This window comes from Pleurodeles waltl, chromosome 5 (assembly GCF_031143425.1).
Source record: "Pleurodeles waltl isolate 20211129_DDA chromosome 5, aPleWal1.hap1.20221129, whole genome shotgun sequence".
Classification (NCBI taxonomy): Eukaryota; Metazoa; Chordata; class Amphibia; order Caudata; family Salamandridae; genus Pleurodeles; species Pleurodeles waltl.
This window is the reverse complement of record NC_090444.1, coordinates 1,314,698,851-1,314,717,099: the sequence shown is the minus strand read 5'-3', so window position 1 is coordinate 1,314,717,099 and position 18,249 is coordinate 1,314,698,851. Positions and strand designations below refer to the sequence as shown.

General features: G+C 43.3%; 1 protein-coding gene across 3 annotated transcripts in view; it reads left to right on the top strand.

Moving 5' to 3' along the window:
• CFAP206 (cilia and flagella associated protein 206) overlaps positions 1–18,249 on the top strand; it is a 357,566-nt gene that overhangs the window by 178,690 nt on the left and 160,627 nt on the right. For all 3 annotated transcript variants that reach the window (XM_069235563.1, XM_069235562.1, XM_069235560.1), the window contains exon 7: positions 5,744–5,952. In XM_069235563.1, the coding sequence (XP_069091664.1) occupies positions 5,744–5,952 (209 nt within the window). The remainder of the gene's footprint in view (positions 1–5,743; positions 5,953–18,249) is intronic.

The window sequence follows — 18,249 nt, the reverse complement described above, 5'->3', positions numbered from 1 at the left end:
TAAATCCCCTTTGTGAATTAGGTGCGATGTGGCTTCTATTTGTGACACTTCTCAAACTTTGCTGTGTTCAAATATTGAAGCTTTCCAAATGCTGTGGTCGCTTTTTACCTGGTGGGCATGAATGATGAAGTACTTCGTCTTAGGTCTGCATGTGCACGCTTCCTCTGAGTATGCTCTGACAATAACCTGCTTCTGCAGGACAGTGCACAACACTTGCATCACGCTCTCTCTGCCTGCCATAGCGATTTCTCATTACTCTTACAGGTTAGGAAAAAAAGTACATTTGCGTATCAAATATCCGATCTTGCAACAGACTTCCAAATCCCATACATAACAATAACCGGATTCAGGACGGAAAAGAAGTCAATGGGGGAAGTACACTCTCCCCATTTTTTTCTAGAAATCTTCCCCTTTTCTCTACTAAATTGTTTGCATGTATGATAACGTGTAGAATTTGATTGTATGGGGTGGCAGCCATTTTTCCCACCTGCACTAAATACTTTGTCCATTATACTGTTCGCTTATTTTTTGACTCTTCTGACAGTGGTCCCACAGTTTTATTCCTTCATTGCTTGATTTGTCTCCTCAAGCGAAATTTAGCCTTTATTCTTAGTCAATCCCTGTAGACCTCAGAAGTTTCATAGCATGACAAGTCCGCATCATGGAAATCAGTGCTGCCTGTTAGATGCTATGCCTTCGGTTTATTGTCAGCGCCTCTCAAGCCTATGAAAGATGACGGGAGCAAATTGAGGAAGAGGAGGCTTGAAGATGAAACGCCAGACAGCTCCAGCCAGTAAAATATTTTCTCAACCCGGTTTGATATAAATTCTACTGAGTGACCCACAAACAGAGAAGCAAAGTTTTGGTGGATTAATTTTTCACAACTCTGAGCTTTAGGTGGCTGTAAGGGAAAGGGTTTGCATGTAAAATGCATATGTATTTTTTTTTTTTTTTGCTTTGGACTTTTTTCCTTCCCAGCCCCTTGTATATACAAAACACTAAATATAACACATCACATAATGTTGTCCATGCTTTACAACCCATCAGAATCTTCCTCTTGATCAAGCAACCTTTATATACTGGCTTTTGCTCCTCTGCATGGCATCAAGCGTGTGTAGCCACAGTGGTGGTGTTAGGGCATTTATCAGTTTCATCCAAAAAGGGTTCAACCTTATGGGAGAGGAGGGGGCCTTTAGCTCCAGCTAAAGCCAGGCCAGGAGCATCAACAGAATGTCCCCACTCCAGGTGCTCTACCTGTGCTAATAGTGAATAGTGTGTTTGCACTTTCTTTTGCAGTATTTATTTGTGTTAATACCATGTAGTTATGCTCCGGTTACAGTATACATCATATAATCATGGGTCTGAAGAATAGTCCGTAAATGAGGCTCAAGCATAGTGGTGAATGGGCTAACTATGTAGAATTCAGTAAAGAACATAGGATCTGTGTCACTTTTCTATGCATACTTCTATTGCATTTGCTACAAAAATTGCTTTAATCTATACACCTCATTGATGGAAGTCTATGACTGGCAAATGCACACATTGCTTTTCAAATCATATTAATTATCTGCAAAATAGAATCATCTGGCCTTTTGCAGTTCCCATTCGGTCAGGATTCTTGAAATGTGCAATAATTCTGCTACAAGCCAGGACTTTTATTTATTAAGAATTAATAATCTAGTACGCGAGACTTTTTTCTAAAGAAAACATCACAGATGCAGGGTGTAAAACTAAAGAAAGAAAGCATAGAGGCTGCAGGGGAGAGGGTGGAAGTGGACTAAATAGACGTTCCATCTTGTCCATTTGTAAGGTATGGAAACATTGAGCGGATGGGTGAGGCACCACAAGAAGAAGGTACCACTTTGCACCCAAATATATCAAATCATACCTTTATGCCTGGGGTGGAAGGATTAGCAAATGTCAGTTCATCCAGCACAGTTAACATCTTTAACTTTTCTTGACTTTTATTATCTACCATTCAACTGTGTAAGTGGAATTGATTTCTACAGACCATTGTTAGTTTCATTGATTAACTCTTGAATAAACGATGTGCCTTTGGACATGATATTGAACTTCCAAGAGCATGTAAACATCTGAAGGCAATAGCATGCATAATTTCATGCTCTAGTCTCTTTAGGTGAAGGGTAGCAGCAGAGATCCCTTCAAGATGACTGGGTTTATGTTCCACAGCCCACTGGACATTGTTGAAATGATTGAAGTATGAGTGGAATACAATACAAATGGAGACTACAGCCCAATAGGTGTATTGAAGGTCACTTACGTTTATAAAGGGGCACAACTATCACAGTGTGCCCAATCTAGGACATAGAAAAAAGGTAAGTCTCCCAATCCATCAATTACCTTACCTCGTCGCTACAGATGAGAGGCTCAACAAATAGAATCACATTGTTTTAGAGACATCAACATAAGATAAAAGTGCTCATACTTCTAATATTTCAAGGAAAATATGTTTTTCAGTGAGAATACATTTTAAGCTCTGTACATTGATGCATGGGGCAAGAAAAAAAACAGACGTTAAGTTCGTGAGCCATAAAAGCTCCCAAGTAAACAACTGTGCAGAACTCTACATTACTATGGACTTTGGAGCCTCATAGTAAAAAAAAAGCAAACACATCATGAGTGACATATTTTTCTCTTAAAATCAGCCTAAACTGAAGCTTTCCAACTGCATGAAGAAAAAAAACTAATGAATTTACAAGTATAGTCTATCCTGCACTCTATCTGTCTCAAGGCTCTGGGTTCTAATTAAGATTTAGAGCATCTGCCAAAAATCAGACACCAAAGCTCCCAGCACAATTTACTTTTGCCTGAAGGTCGTACCTACTTGACAGTGTAAGCTGTCTGGTTGCAAACGCCCTATTATAGGCTTACCAATAATTTGCAGGGGCATACAGCCAGCCCATTTCTTACCATTGGTTGACTTTATTGTCAATCATTTGCTTGCTTCTTACCTGATGGCTTTCATTTTCTCAGCATGCCAATTTGTGTTTGGCCCTCCCCTGCAGCATAGCCTTTTTACCATCTCTCTGGCTGGTCGACTTCCATCCTTCCACTGCTCACTTTTATGAAACATTTTTTTCTTTTTATTTAAGCACTCCAAGAAAATGCATGTGTTTTTCAGCATGTGTCTCTCCTTCTCTCGCCATGTGCTTTTCTACAAATGGTCACTCCCTATAATGTGTGTTTCTCTCTCTTGCATACTTCTCCTCCACCACCAATTATGGTCTGTGTTGTAACTGTTGTTATTGTTATGTATTTCTCCCCTGTTCTGTGTTGCTGTCACTTTTGTGGGCTTCTCATACTCTCATTTGAATCTTACCACTTCTTCTGCGCTCTGTGCTCTTTTCTTGATGTGTACTTCTCACCAACCCCTTCTTGCTCTCTCCCTCGTGCAATGCTTTTTTCCTTCCTCACCCTCTCCCGCTTACCCATTACCCTTTGCAGTCTTCTTTTATTTTTTAGATTTGCGCTTTTGTGCCAAAAGAAATCTTATTTTTTTATTTAGCAGTCCAAGTGGTGCTATCTTTGATTGGTAAACAACGAATTGAACCACACGGCGCTCATATAATTTCTCTGATATACTCTCTGACACATGCAGGAGCACACATCATCATGCACGCACATGCCAATGGTATGACAACTGTGCAGTCATCTTAGTTTTTAAAAAAAATCTAGATAATACTGCACAGTGTCGGGAAAAGGCCAGTGCTGTAGACCATACCCGAAAGGCATTAGCAAAGCCAATAGGTCCCAAAAGCGAGAGGTATTGGCTTTGCCAATGCTCGTTTTTCTTACATTTTTCTTCAAATATGCAACGATCATTCCGTGCGCTCTGGAGAGAGGCTCGGGATTGAATGTGCATATAGTTTGCTTTTCGTTTATGACCTACTGTGAGACACTGGGACACCCTTGCGCTGTCTTCAATCAATCAATGCTTGTAAAGTGCAACTACTCACCCGTTAGGGTCTCAAGGCGCTGGGGGGAGGAAGTGTAGTGTTCACCGATGAGGTGGTTCTTAAAAAAACATGTCTTCAGTTCCTTCATGAAGCTGAGGAGTGAGGTGGTTTGTCAGATGTGGAGTGGAAGGGCGTTCCAGGCGGTGGTTGCGAGGTAGGAAAAGGAGCGTCCTCCTGTTCTGGTTTTCCCGATGCGTGGTACTTCTGCGAGAGAGAGCTGGGTGAGCATAGACCTAGACTTCAATCATGCACCTTCATAAATAGCTACTCACATTATGAACTCACTCAGACCCCTAGAGGCTGCTAGGCTAGTTCAAAATATGCACAATACAAGGGTCATGTGTTACAAGAAAACAAATACACAAACACGACAGCTTTAAAAAAAAGGAATGCACGATTAAATAAAACGTGAAATGTGAACAGGGACTACGCACTGCGATTCCATACGTTAACCACATTTACAGTAGTTGTTGAGAATCAATCCGTCTTCTTCCAGTAAAGTTAAGGATATTAATGGAGGGCCAAAAAGGGACCTGATTCAAAGCCTGTTTTTTCTTAGACCTGGAAGGACCCGGCCCACTTCAAACACTGTTACTCCACCTCCTGAAAAGCTTCACCTAAAGTCATGCAGATAATCACCAGGCTGTCTGCAGCGCTTCCCAGGGGCAGGAGCCTTCGCTGGGTCATTATTGTATGCTAGAGAGGGTGATATGCATCCTCCAGGGACACTTACACTGTTTGCACGTACAGTGACTATTACACACTATTCGCACAGTCAGAAGATGGTAATAAGTGTGATCAAAGTTATAACGAAATGCCACTCTTTTGGGTACTTCACCATCTGTAGCGTCTTGTACCCACCACCAAACCGCATGTATTGTTACAGTGTCTGAACCACCCTTGAGTACTATTAACAACATTGATATATAGAGCAATGCTAAAAACAAGCTGTTCATTTTTTCAGAAATGGATCACAAACTGGAGTACGGTTGTTTCGCCCATGCCCCAGTTCAGATTCCAACTGCCTATAGTTGTATTCATATAGCACTTGTTATACCCTTTGTAAGGCCTGAGGGACTTTCTGGGTTCTTCAGTCGTTTCATTTGTTTAAGTTATTTCACCTCAGTTGTTGTCGTCGAGGTTGTGAAGCCCCTCGGTTTGTATTGGTTTCCTGAGTGGCTTCGGTGTGCCTGGTTAAAAAGGGTGTCGTTTGTATTTTGGCCAATTCAGACTTGTTGGGTGAGGACCGTGTAGGTTGTGCACCCACTAAAGATGAAGAGAAGGACGAAGGACGATTTAAAAAAAAAGAGCAGCAATGACCTTTATTTTGCTGTGTATAATGGTCGACTCACCTCATTTATTTTGAGTTTCATTAGGCAGGGTGAAAGCAATTGGTACACTAATACTTCTAGAGGTCTGTAGATGTTCTTTCAAGTATGACCTATTGCATATGGCATTCATGAGCCTGAAATATTCTGAGCCTAGTTCAATTTATCCACGTCTCTGTGTAAAAGATATGCTGCAGTTTCTGTGATGACGGCCTTTGAAATGTTTTATGAAATGTTATGTTTAAAACATAAATAACTGTATTTCGTATTTCTTTATGTGATTTATGTTCAATGTTTAAAGAAGTATTAATTTGTCAAATATGCTATGTATGAATGAAGGGCAAAAAGGCAAAATTTGAAGACGTTTTGGTTGCATGATTTTCAAAATACTGCAACAAATAACGTGACAATGCTTATGCCCTCATATTGTGTACATAGTGGCGACCATTTTGAAAGAGGCTGTGCCAGCTACAAGTAACCATATCGAAGCAGAACTTCAGACTTCACAGGAGCTGATACATCAGTACACGGCTGTTCTAGAAAACATTAAGTCAAACAAAGGCAAAAGCACTGCATTCGAAGTCCCTTTGTTAAAAGAAGCCCTTTACAATTTGAGGCAACATGAGGCCTTCCTGAACGTCATTCTGGTGAGTGTGTGAGAATGTGACTATTGTGTTATTGAACGTGTAAAATGCTATTGGACTGAAATAGTTGAATCTTTACCATCTGGGAAAGAATATGGTATATATCACAAGGTGTAGCTTTTAGGGGGGATGCACCCACCTCCCTCCCCCTAAAAAGTGTATTCTGTAGTAGTTTGGTACAAATGCTTTAAATCGGATATGGTAAAGTGTCTGTCGGACTTCACCTGGAATTTTTACATGCCAACTGTTAGACTTGGCATCCTTGGCGTGGTCTCCCCTTACCTTTTGCATCCGTTTCCCAGGTTGTTGGTGAGTGCTGGACTCTGTTTTTACTGTTTTTGTTACTCTGGGCACTTTACCACTGCTATCCAGTGCTAAAGTGCATGTGCTCTTATATAAAATGTGTTTTAATTGACTTTCCATGATTGGCATATTTGATTTACTACTGAGTCCCTAGTAACGTGCACTAGAGGTGCCCAGGGCCTGTAAATCAAATGCTACTAGTGGGCTTGCAGCACTGGTTGTGCCTCCCACATTAGTAGCTCTGTAAACATGGCTCAGACCTGCAACTGCAATGTCTGTGTGTAGTTTTAACCTGCCAATTCGACTTGGCATGTGTACCCACTTGCCAGGCCTAAACCTTCCCTTTTTATACATGTATGGCACCCCAAAGGTAGGCCCTAGGTAGACCCAGGGGCAGGGTTCGGTGTATGTAAAAGGGGGGACATGTACTTATGTGTTTTACATGTTCTGACAGTGAAATACTGCCAATTTCGTTTTTCACTGTTGCAAGGCCTATCTCTCTCACAGGTTAACATGGGGGCTGCCTTTAAATCTGATTAAAGAGCTCACAATTTAAAAATACATCTTTTAGTAAAGTTGGTTTTTAGATTGTGTGTTTGAAAGTGACACTTTTAGAGAGTAGGCATTTTCTTGCCTAAACCATTCTGTGACTGTGTGTGTTTTGTGGATTCCCTGTCTGGGTCAGTTTGATAGTTGTGCTGCTTGCACCTCTCTCTAGACATTGATAAAAAGGAGAATGGGGTGTAGCCGCATATTCTGATGAGCCATCTGTGCTAGAAGGGAAGGGAGGAGTGGGCATTCACACCTAGCTGGGCTGTGCCTGCCCTCTCACAATGCAGTCTCCAACCTCCTGATGTGTGGCTGGGGACTGGCCTGGACATTAAAGGATTTCAGAAACCCTTGAGACTTTACGTTGAAGTAGGCCTACTTCAAAGGCAGAAAGGGGTATAAGAAGAGCACCCAAATCCCAGACTTTAGATTACTACAAGGATTCAAGAGGAACCTCTGCCTGGACAAGAGCTAAAGAGCTGAGGAAAAGTGCTGCCCTGCCTGTGACTGTGCTTTCTGGAGCTATCCTGCAGTTGCTGCTTCTGCCTGTGCAAGTAGACAGAGACTGGACTTTGTTGCATTCCTGCTTGAGAAGTGACTCCAAGGGCTTGGAGTAGAGCTTGCCTCCTGTTTTGAAGCCTCAGGGACAGCAAAGGCTTCACCAACCAGAACTGAGTCTACTTGCTATGGACTCTAGCTTGTCAGAGGGTGCCATTCCAGTTCCTGGACCCCTGAAAGTGAATTCCTGGAGAGAAACCAGTCTACCGAAGCCGTGCAACTTCGTGAAGGGTGCCGCTGCCTGGAACCGCAACGCCGCTTGCCCCGAGGCCATGGACCTCGCCGAGTGCGAATCCGACAACCTTGTGAGCCGACGCCGCCTGCCTCAAGGCCGTTGACCTCGTAGAAGTCCGACGACCCTGTAGGCCTCACGTCGCTGAAATCCCTGATCCTGCCTGACTTCGCTGACACTGGAGTGTCGTAAGTCTGACGTCCATGACGATCCGACGCCATTGCAGCGCCTGCGGCCCTGTGATGTCATCACACACCTGTGAGGTCACCCAGAAGCATCGTAACTCCGCCAGATTTTGCATCTGCTGGAACCAAGGGATCGACTTCACATCCAACGGCGTCTTACCTCCGCTGACGTGTAGAGAGGACCCGATAGCGCTGCGCGACACCGCAGTCTTCCTGCCCCGTGGCACCGGAACTGACGCCGCATCGAATCCAGCAAAGCCACTCTCCCCGACTCCATGCACTGGTCTGTTTTCTACTTGTTCTAAAGGTACTGTACCTGGGGGTCGACCGACTCCATGACGGACGCCGTTACGACACTGTGTTTTACCAACTTGCAGTGTTTTCACCTCAGATCGCAGTTTTTTTTTGCTTTTAAGTGCTAAATTCGTATTTTTAACTGTATATTGTGGATTTTTATCATATTTGGTCTTGTTTATTTAGATAAAATATTTAATATTTTTCTAAACCTATGTTGTGTCATTTTGTAATGGTGCACTGGGTTACTGTGTGTGTTTGTACAAATACTTAACACATTGTCTCTGAAGTTAAGCCTACCTGCTCGTACCAAGCTACCAAGGTCTGAGCGGGGGTTAACTGAGTGTGATTCTCCTTTACTCTGACTAGAGTGAGGGTCCTTGCTTGGACAGGGAGTAACTTGACTGCCAAGCAAAGACCCCATTTCTAACAAACACTCTCTCTTGTCTCTGTATGAAGGCTCTAAAATGTTGATTAGAAAAAATATATGGCCAGATGTATCAAAGCTTTTTGCATTCGCAAACGGTGCGAACGGCCGTTTGCGAATGCAGAAATGCCTTTCAGTATGTATGAAAGGCATTCGCTATGCAATTTTAAGGAATCGCTAAAATAGCCTTTCCTTAAAATTGCGACCCCGTTTAGAGAATCAAAAATTGCAGTTCTCTAAATAGGAAATAGCACATGTATCAAGCTTTTCCTTAATGCGAATTGGGCATTAAGGAATCGCAATTACCACCAAGTACCATTTGGTGGTAACCATGTGCAAATTTAAAAAATGCATCAAAAATGCATTTTTAAAATTGACATGTAACGCACACATGCCCCTTTGGCATGTGTGCGCCTTACATATCCTAAAATAATTTTTGGGGGTGCAGCAGAGGGGGCCTTGGGCCCTCACCACCTTGAGGTTTGCATTTCCGAAATTGCGAATTCCAGCTAGGAATTTGCAATTTGGAAAATGCAAAAAAATCGCAAATATGGCCGAATGGGTTCAGAATCACTATTTGCAATTTGGTAATAGCATTTAAAAAAAATCTCTATTACCGAATCGCAAATATGATGCATACTATTTTGCGACTCTAAAATAGCGATTTCTTAAAAATCGCTATTAGAGAATCGCAAAATGGTTTGATGATACATCTGGCCCATTGTGTTTTAAGTACCCCTAACAATCAGCCCTCCTCTCTTTCCATTGCCTCTTAAGCCCCCCACACACACACCCCCATCCAGCTTCTTATAAGATATATTTTTTAACAAGACACCCTAGCATGATTGTTGGGAAGTCAGAAGCACGCACCCCCCCTCCCCAGTTTTACAGGTCATGCTACGCCCCTGAGATTAACACTGTTATTATATTAACACATTGAACGCTCCCCTCATGCTGATTCTGTGTGTTAATTCCTTGTATTTAATGGTGCTGTCAGATCCCGTCAAGTGTGTATTTCACTCTAGTTCCCTACCTGCAGACTGCACGCGCACGTGCACACCCCTCCCCCAAGCAGCTATCTTGTAGCAGTAAGTTATTACGACAATTTAATGGTGTTCATTTCATAGCTAGAACGACTCAAAAGCTAGACCGGTGTGACTATTGTTTAACTGAAACTTTATTACTGTTCATCTGACTTCAAACAGCTCTTATTTTTAATATATTTTGGCCACTCTTTGTGGACCACATCATGCTTTGTTCGGGCTCTTTGTTGGACATGGTTTACAGCTTGAGAATTCAGAAGCCTTGAAAGCAGAAACTTCAGATGTGAAGAAAGAGGTTTGAGTGGGATATATAATGGAGAAGAATATAAAATAATCCTTCCTTTTGCCACCATAAAAAGCATTAGTTTAATATGCCGTTTCTGGCAAAGCCCTACCACCTTCACCCTAAGGTGTTCGTTACATGTCCCCATGTAACCCGGATTTGGTTTCCTGCTGGAGACTACATTCTAATTAACATTGCACATTTTGTGGAGGATATTACTGCACCTCGTGGTAAACCTTGATGTAAAAGGGCGGGTTTAACTGTCGGGTTTTCACGTGTAATAAAACTGCATCTGTGCCTTATTCCCATAATGGTGTTGAATCACAGGCTTGGTTCACATCATGGGGCACCCCTTTGTGTGAGTTTTGCATACCCACTCAATGGGGTCGTGCGCGCAAGCGCTCTAGAGCCTGTTGTAATCTCTCGGTGGGCTTTTAACCACGCCCAATCTTGCTATTCATTCATTGTTGTCCTCGTCTTAAATGCTTCATTTTTATTGGTGCATTTTGTGAAATGTCTCCCCACTGCCCCCAGGCGTTTTATAAGTGGACATTTTCATTTTGACCATCACATTACGTCATACTTCCTCCTGTTACAGTGTGTGATGGCCCCTCCTCTGGTTTCAGTTTGCCTTTCTATGCAGCCGCGATCCTTTCTAGTTTCTGTTGCTTCGAAAACAAGTCAGGGAGTGTATTCATTCACAAGGGCGGGGAATTCTATTGAGGATATACTATAACTTGCTCCATTTAAATCATAACAGCATAAAATAATTGCAACACTTTTAATGGCGTATCAGCTGTTTCTAAGCGCCCTGAAGAACTGCTTGTACTATTACCCAATTTAAAATACGTATTCAATCCGCTGACCATCATGAGTAAAAAAAATGCCTAGCTATTGCGTCAAGAATTTTCAATTCTTTTAAGGACACGGAGGAGAGGATTATGCTTTCTCTCTCTTTACTGCAAAAACTCAGCAGCCAATGAAATTTAACAAAATAAACAACTACATTTTCCATAAAACCCAGTAGTTAATTTCCACCAATCATAGGTGACCTGTCCATATAACTGACTCTCTCAGCATAGTCCTTCCTCTTTCTTTGTAATGAACCATAAGATTACTTGAATCCGAACTGGACACCCCGGAACCTTCATCCAATCGTCTCTCCTAGAACTGAACAACCTTTTGACGATAGACCACCGCCATATCAGCATTCCACAGATTCAAACTGAACCGAAACGGAAAGATCCAAACACGATCAAACGCCCTTGATTTACGAACCTAGGAAAAAAGAATAAGCCATAATAATATTCACGGAATTGAATAAATCATTTATATCATCAGGGAGGGTATGTCAAAACTGTAAAATCAAAGTATTAATATAAACTTTTTATTCACCAGACAAATATATATAACCGATATTTTATCCATGGGAGAGATAATCCTCGCCTCAGTGTCCTTAATAGAATTGAAAATTCTTGACGCGATAGCTAGAATTTTTTTTATTTTATTTCAGGACCGGAGGCTTTGGATTATGCTAGTTCAAAGCTGATTTACAACATTCGACACTACATCAACAATCGGCTTATGATAGAAGACCTTAAATGTAGAGTCTGATGACCAATCAGCCGCTCTCTTAATGTCCTCCAAACGAGAACCATTTGAGAATGACTTAGATGCCATCGCTCCCCTGACAGAATGTGCCCCAAATTGAGAAACATCTATGCCAGCTTCTTGTAGGATCCAGCAGACCCAACGTGCTAACGTCGCTACTGAAACAGGACCAAAAGGCTTTTGGAAGGAAATCAACAACTGGCCCTGAAAATTCTGGCGTACTTCTCTAGTACGTTCCTCATAAGCTTTTAAACATTTTACAATACATAACTTTTGGTGATGAGGAAAAGCTGGATATGAAACACTTCTAGAAAATGTCTTAGTATGATTGAAATAGTAAATGAAACTCCAGAAGAAGTAAATACTCTACCTGCCAAATCCAAAGCTCGCACATCCGACACTAACAGAATGGTCAACTTCGCTCAAAGCTGCTTGGGCGAAAGATCCTCATTGCATGGCCATGATTTCAAATACTTTAAAACAATATCTACATCCCACAGGGAGGAATATTTAGGTTGAGGAGGGGCCACCATGCGAATTCCCCGAAGTAACTTACACACTAACGGGTGTTCCCCAGTCAGTTTACCTTCTATATGGGGATGGCCCGCCGAAATCGCTGATCTAAAGTTATTAATGGTTCTATAGGCTAGACCCTGCGAAGCTAGCTCTGACAGAAAATTGACGATCATAACAATGGAGGACCTCACGGGATCAATATCTCGTTGATTGCACCAACACACCCATCTCTTCCAGGCAGATTGATATCGTTTGTGAGTGGAAGGAGCCCAAGACTGAGACAAGAAGAACATTGCGTTGTCCGAAACTCCCGGCACTTGCCAGCGTCTCCGGAAATTCTCCACGCCATGAGGGCTAACTGATCGCTCCATATCAGTGGATGGGGAGATCCCATTGGATCTAACAATAGTCGAGGGTCCTGCAGAATCGCCACGGGGGGGCGCATGACATCGACATTGCCAATGGGAACCAAGGTTGAGCCTTCCAAATGGGCGTCACTAAAATCAATTCTGCCCTCTGTCATCTGAGAGAGTACTCTCTGAATCATGATGAACGGGGGAAACGCATAAAGTATTCCCGACTCCCAAGACTGAAGAAATGCATCCGTCCCGGCCGCCAAAGGGTCCGGTCTCCAACTGAAGAAACATGTCAGTTGAGTGTTGAGTCTTGAGGCAAACAGATCTACCCCGCAAGGACCCCATAGGGAGTTCAACTTGTTGAATATCAGAGGATCCAGCCTCCAATCGCTGCCATCCCTGAGGAATCGAGAATTCCAGTCCGCAATGAGACTGTCTCGGCCCGGAATATATTCCGCCGTCACTCATATGTGATGGAGAAGACAAAACTCCTTCGCAATCTCCACTAGTACCCGGGACCTGGTCCCGCCCAGATGGTTGATGTATTGAACTGCTGAAATGTTGTCCATCCGAAGAAGAATACAACATTTCCCCTTCTGCGGAGACAGGAATCGAATAGCAAATGCTCCCGCTAGCAGTTCCAGGCAATTGATGTGAAGGGATAACTCATCCTGGGACCAACGACCCCCCATCTGAACTGAGCCGCAACGGGCTTCCCAGCCCCACCGGCTGGCATCCAACTCTATAATTATCTCCGGACTCGAGGCAAAGATGGCTCTACCGTTCCAGGCATCCATGTGCGCTAACCACCAGTTGATTTCCGACTTGGCTTTGTCCGACAGAACAATCAGTTCTGCTTACGATAGGCCCTTGCGGAGATGAAGAATCTTCAAGCGCTGCAATGCTCGATAGTGAAGAGGCCCTGGAAAAATTGCCTGTATTGAAGAAGCCAATAGACCCACCAGACGTGCTAGGGTCTTCAATGATATAGTCTGAGAGGCAAGGGCTCTCCTCAATTCTTTCTTGATGGATTTCCTCTGCTAGAGGAAAAAACAATTGCGCTTTGATGGAGTCTACTTGAAACCCTAAGAATTCTACAACCTTAGACGGGGTAAACACTGATTTGTCTAAGTTGATCAGGAATCCCAGATCCTGTAGGAGTTGAACCGTCCATGAAAGGTGAAGGAGGACTGACTCTTTCGATTGAGCCATGATAAAAATGACGTCTAAATATATAATGAGACAAACGCCCCTTTCTCTGAGTAGTTGGACTACTGGTCTTAAAAGTTTGGTAAAACATCAAGGAGCGGACGACAGACTGAAAGGAAGGACGGAGAATTTGAACCAAGTCTCCCGCCAACAGAATTGGAGGAACCGTCGATGAGGCTCGAAGATGGGAACCGAAAGGTAAGCATCCTTTAGGTCTAACCGTACTAATAAATCTCCTTCTAACAGAAGGCCTCTTAATAGATGGATGCCTTCCATCTTGAAATGACGGTAGACCACCCAGGAGTTGAATTCCTTCAGATTGAGAACTAACCGGGAGCCACCTCCTTTCTTCTGAACTAGAAAGATCAAACTTACAAACCCCTTTGGATGCGGATCGGAACGGCAAATGGCGTGTTTCTGGAGTAATCGAGCTATCTCGTCGTCTATGAAATAACCATCTGTTTGGGGGGAAAATGAGAGGACAAGGAAAGTTTGTTTGATGAGGAGGGGCATAAAACTCTATCCTGTATCCTTGGACAGTCTGAAGGATCCACGGATCTTGAGATATCCGTTCCCATGCACTTAAATGATCTTTCAATCTTAAATGATCTTTCAATCTCCCTCCCAGAAAAACTTCTGAAAAAGGAATAATTCTCACCTGTGGAGGGCCCTTCGGCGGAGTTGGCGCCGCCTCTATTACGGTAACCGTGGCCTCGGGAGGGATAGAATCCAGATCTGGAATAGTATCCTTGTCCTTGCTGATTGTAATTGCCTGAGGCCTGATTGAAGCCACGGCCCGGCGCTCGGCCTCTAAAGCGTCCGGCCCTGGCAAAAAGGCCTCTATTAAACATCTTCCTTATAGAGGACTGAGCCTTATCCAAGGCAGAAAAAGTGACAACATACTTCCCCAAATCCTTCACAAATTTGTCACCAAAAAGTAAGCTATTAGCTGCAGGGCCCACGTCGTTGGGGCTAGATCTGCCAATTTAGGATCAATTCTCATGAGAAATGAGCGTCTGCGTTCTGTAGAAATGGCGCAGTTCGCATTGCCCAGTAGACAGATTGCTCGTTGAGCTCACTCTACAATTGTCTGAGGATCCAAGGAAGACTCAGACTCCTTAGCCTGGACGGCTAACTCAAGGATCTTTGTGAGGGGACCAGAGATATCAAGAAGTCTGTCTTGACAGTTCTTTCAGGCGCGATCCAGACCTTTTTTAGGGTCCTTGGAAAGTTTTCGCATGAAAGTTGCCATATTTGGGTCTAAATCCAGAGTCTCTGTTACCTTGCCCTGCAGTGAAGAACGGGGACATTCTGAACGCAAGGTGTTCCTAACCTCACGGTCAAACCCTTTGCGAATATGATCTTGGACGTACTGAGCAACCTCCTCACGTGGGAGCCATTCTGTGGATCTGGGGTGAATTATACTTTCAGAATCAAAGGAAAGGGTGCGGTAGGAAGAGCCACGTTCCTGCGTATTATGGGATTTGCGTTTACGCTTCCCCATTGGTTTGGGGTCTTCTTGATCCTGGTCCGAGCCGGAGGACTGAGCAGAGGAAGAAAGGCCGCCTGGTCTAGCAGAAGCCTCTCTGCTAATTTCCGACGTGTCTAGTGACAAATAAACATCATAGCCGTGATCTTGCATCACTGATGCGGCCATAGTTGCTAGGATATCTGCTGACGACAATGGTCTTTTTAAGGCTGGCTCCCTGGGACATAGCCAGATCAGGTAGCTGGTCGGCTGCGAACCAGCATCCATTAGGGGGCGACCGCTCAATTCACGCTGCCCAAAGCGTCTCAAGGGCTGAGCAAAAGGTTTTAGAGTGTTGATAAGAGCCTGATTCACTGAATCCTGGACATGGTAGCCCAGAGCTTCCACTAGTCTTTCCTCCATATGGTCATCTATAGAATCAGGTTGGTCCTGATAGAAATCATCCTCTCCAGCGTAGTACGCCATAGGAACAGAGGGCATGGAGGAGATCAGGGGGGGATAGTATTTCCCAGCAGGAAACTGGTCAAATTGATATTGAATTATGTATATATACTTGTCTTAATGTCACAGCTAAATGTTCAAATGTGGAGGGAGCTCCTGCTTTTCCCCTCGGCAAAGCCTTATATGTTATAATCGCCCCGTCGGGCGTTCCAGGGCTCGCGATTGCTTTCAGGAGGAGAGACGAGCTGAAAATAGCTTCTCTCAAGCCTCCTAATGCGCAGCACACACCTCGTTCTCTTCGCGTAAGAAAGAACGAGGAGGGCGCATGCGCGAACATAAGCATAAAAAGAGGACTTGTCCTCTTAGCGCGCACCGCGGTCTAGGAGTCCAAACGACTCCTAAGCGAATGAGCGGACACGCCCACTGGCAAATGCCGAGCCCTTTGCTCGCCGAAAAGGGCAAAGAAAATGATTTAAATAACGGCGCGCCGCGCAGGGAATGCACTGCGGAGCATGTAGAGCCCACTCCCACTCAACGCTGTGCAGAAAATTACACAAATAAGCAATATAAACGAATAAAGTACAGTGATTAGGGAAAACACTTATCTCTTGGCTGCAGCAGCAAAGAAAGAGGAAGGACTATGCTGAGAGAGTCAGTTATATGGACAGGTCACCTGTGATTGGTGGACATGAACTACTGGATTTTATGGGAAATGTAGTTCTTTATTTTGTTAAATTTCATTGGCTGCTGAGTTTTTGCAGTAAAGAGAGAGAAAGCATAATCCGAAGCCTCCGGTCCTGACATAGAATTGTCATTGACCTGCTTATCTCTCAAATGCTTTAATGACATGTGATACATACACACGAGCTGTGCTAATGGTATGTGTGAACTCTTTGTTTTATGTAGTATTAAACCACTGGAATGAAATGCACAGATTTTAGAAATGTTATAGTTTTATGTGTCCAAGGTAAGCGAATGAAACCTCGTATTGTTAAGACACGAGAGGCCTCGTTGAGTTAACGAACATCCAACAGGGATCTTTGTGTAACTTCCGAGTTACAGATTCTAATCCTTGTTGGGGTGTCATAGCCTTCCTTCCAACTAAGGTCGATAAAAAGAGTTTCCATCGCCTAGCAATAACATACATTAAGTAAATGACTATTCAGTTGTGGCGTGTGCACTATAAATGGAATTTGTTATTCAACATTACAACTACCAGGTCTAGTTGTACACATTTGGGGTTTCTCTGCTGATTCGTTGACATCCTCTGTGCAATGAATTGTTGAACATACCAGACCCCTTGAAACTATGCGACAGAGGACGATCAAATTATGTGGAAGGGTTTACAAAATTATTTGGCAATGAAAGGAAAATTATGCGGATTAACGTGCCACATTTTATGATAGTATTACCTCATTTTTACACCTATAAACATTTTCTGGACAAAGGAGTCCCCTTTTATTGCTTGTCTGGTATCCAAGTACAGCAGTAAGAAATATAAAGGTGACCAGTTAATCTTTGTGAGCTGCCTTTAGTGCAGTAACACGTTTTGAAGCCTTTTTAGTAGTTTTTCATCCGTTTGAACTGGAATCTTTTTTGTTAAACTCTGCAGAATATGCAGCAGATAATGGATTATGTGACACCTTCACAAATCTTTAATTATGTGTCTAAGCCACAGACACAAAGTTGCATAATTCCAGTGGTCCTGATTTTAGCACAGTTTTCAGTAGGATGTATCCTTTATGCACTAAGGCATCTATCTCCTTGTTCGGTTCCTTGTTCGCAATCTCTGCAGAGAGGCCAGGGATTGATAGGGCAGGTCTCCCCTTATCGTGCTGGAGGCTTGTACTTCTCAGTAAGGCTTTTGTACTCGAAGTCCTCCTACCTTCAATGACACCAGTACCAATCGATCACTCATACTTACCTACACACCTAAAAGCAATTCAACTCACTAGGTGCCCTACATAAAACATACTCACCAGATGTGAGCTAATAAGAGCGCAGAAGTGTTATCGCTGTTTATAGCAGACCCATTGGAATTGATGCAACTTATTTGCAGTTGCATTTCTACAGAGCTACATGTGGCAGTGGAGACCAAAATTATGCATCAGGATTGACTTATCAAGCAAGAAAAGGCAAATGAATACTGTCCCTTCTAACTCCCAGAGTAAAGGAGTTTTTGTAAAACATACAGTACTGCACTTAGAAGGAAACAATCCTACATGTTCCCAGTGCATGTAATTATAGGTGTGCGTCTTCTAATCTGCCTATCCCAGTGCTGTTTTCTGATCTTCTGTTTTGAGTCAGCTGTGTCCACATTATGAACCTCTAGAAGTACTTAAAGGCAGATTTACAAGCCCCTAGCACCTCTCAACATCACCCTAGCAACATTTTCTTTATGCTAAGGCGGCACTAAGTAGGCCATTTCCCCTCGCCATATTTACAAAGTGTCGGAATGCATGAATTGTACCACCTTGTAACCCCTTGCGCCATATTATGCCTGCGCCAGGCATAATGTATGCAAGGGGGCGTTCCCAAACAGGGAGGCACGAAAAAATGGCACTGTGCTATTTTTTTCTGTCAATTTTAACGCATGCTCAAGGCAGGTGTTAAAATGACACACCCATATTAACCTATGGGCCTCCCTGTGTTTTGTTGCACTAGCATCAACATTTGTGACACTAATGCAGCAAAGTGCCACAATACCATAAAAAATGTTGACGCTATTGTGCCAATGAATGCCATGGTACACTGTATTATAAATATGGCGCAACCACTGTGTCGTTAGGTGCTGGTAGGGGGAC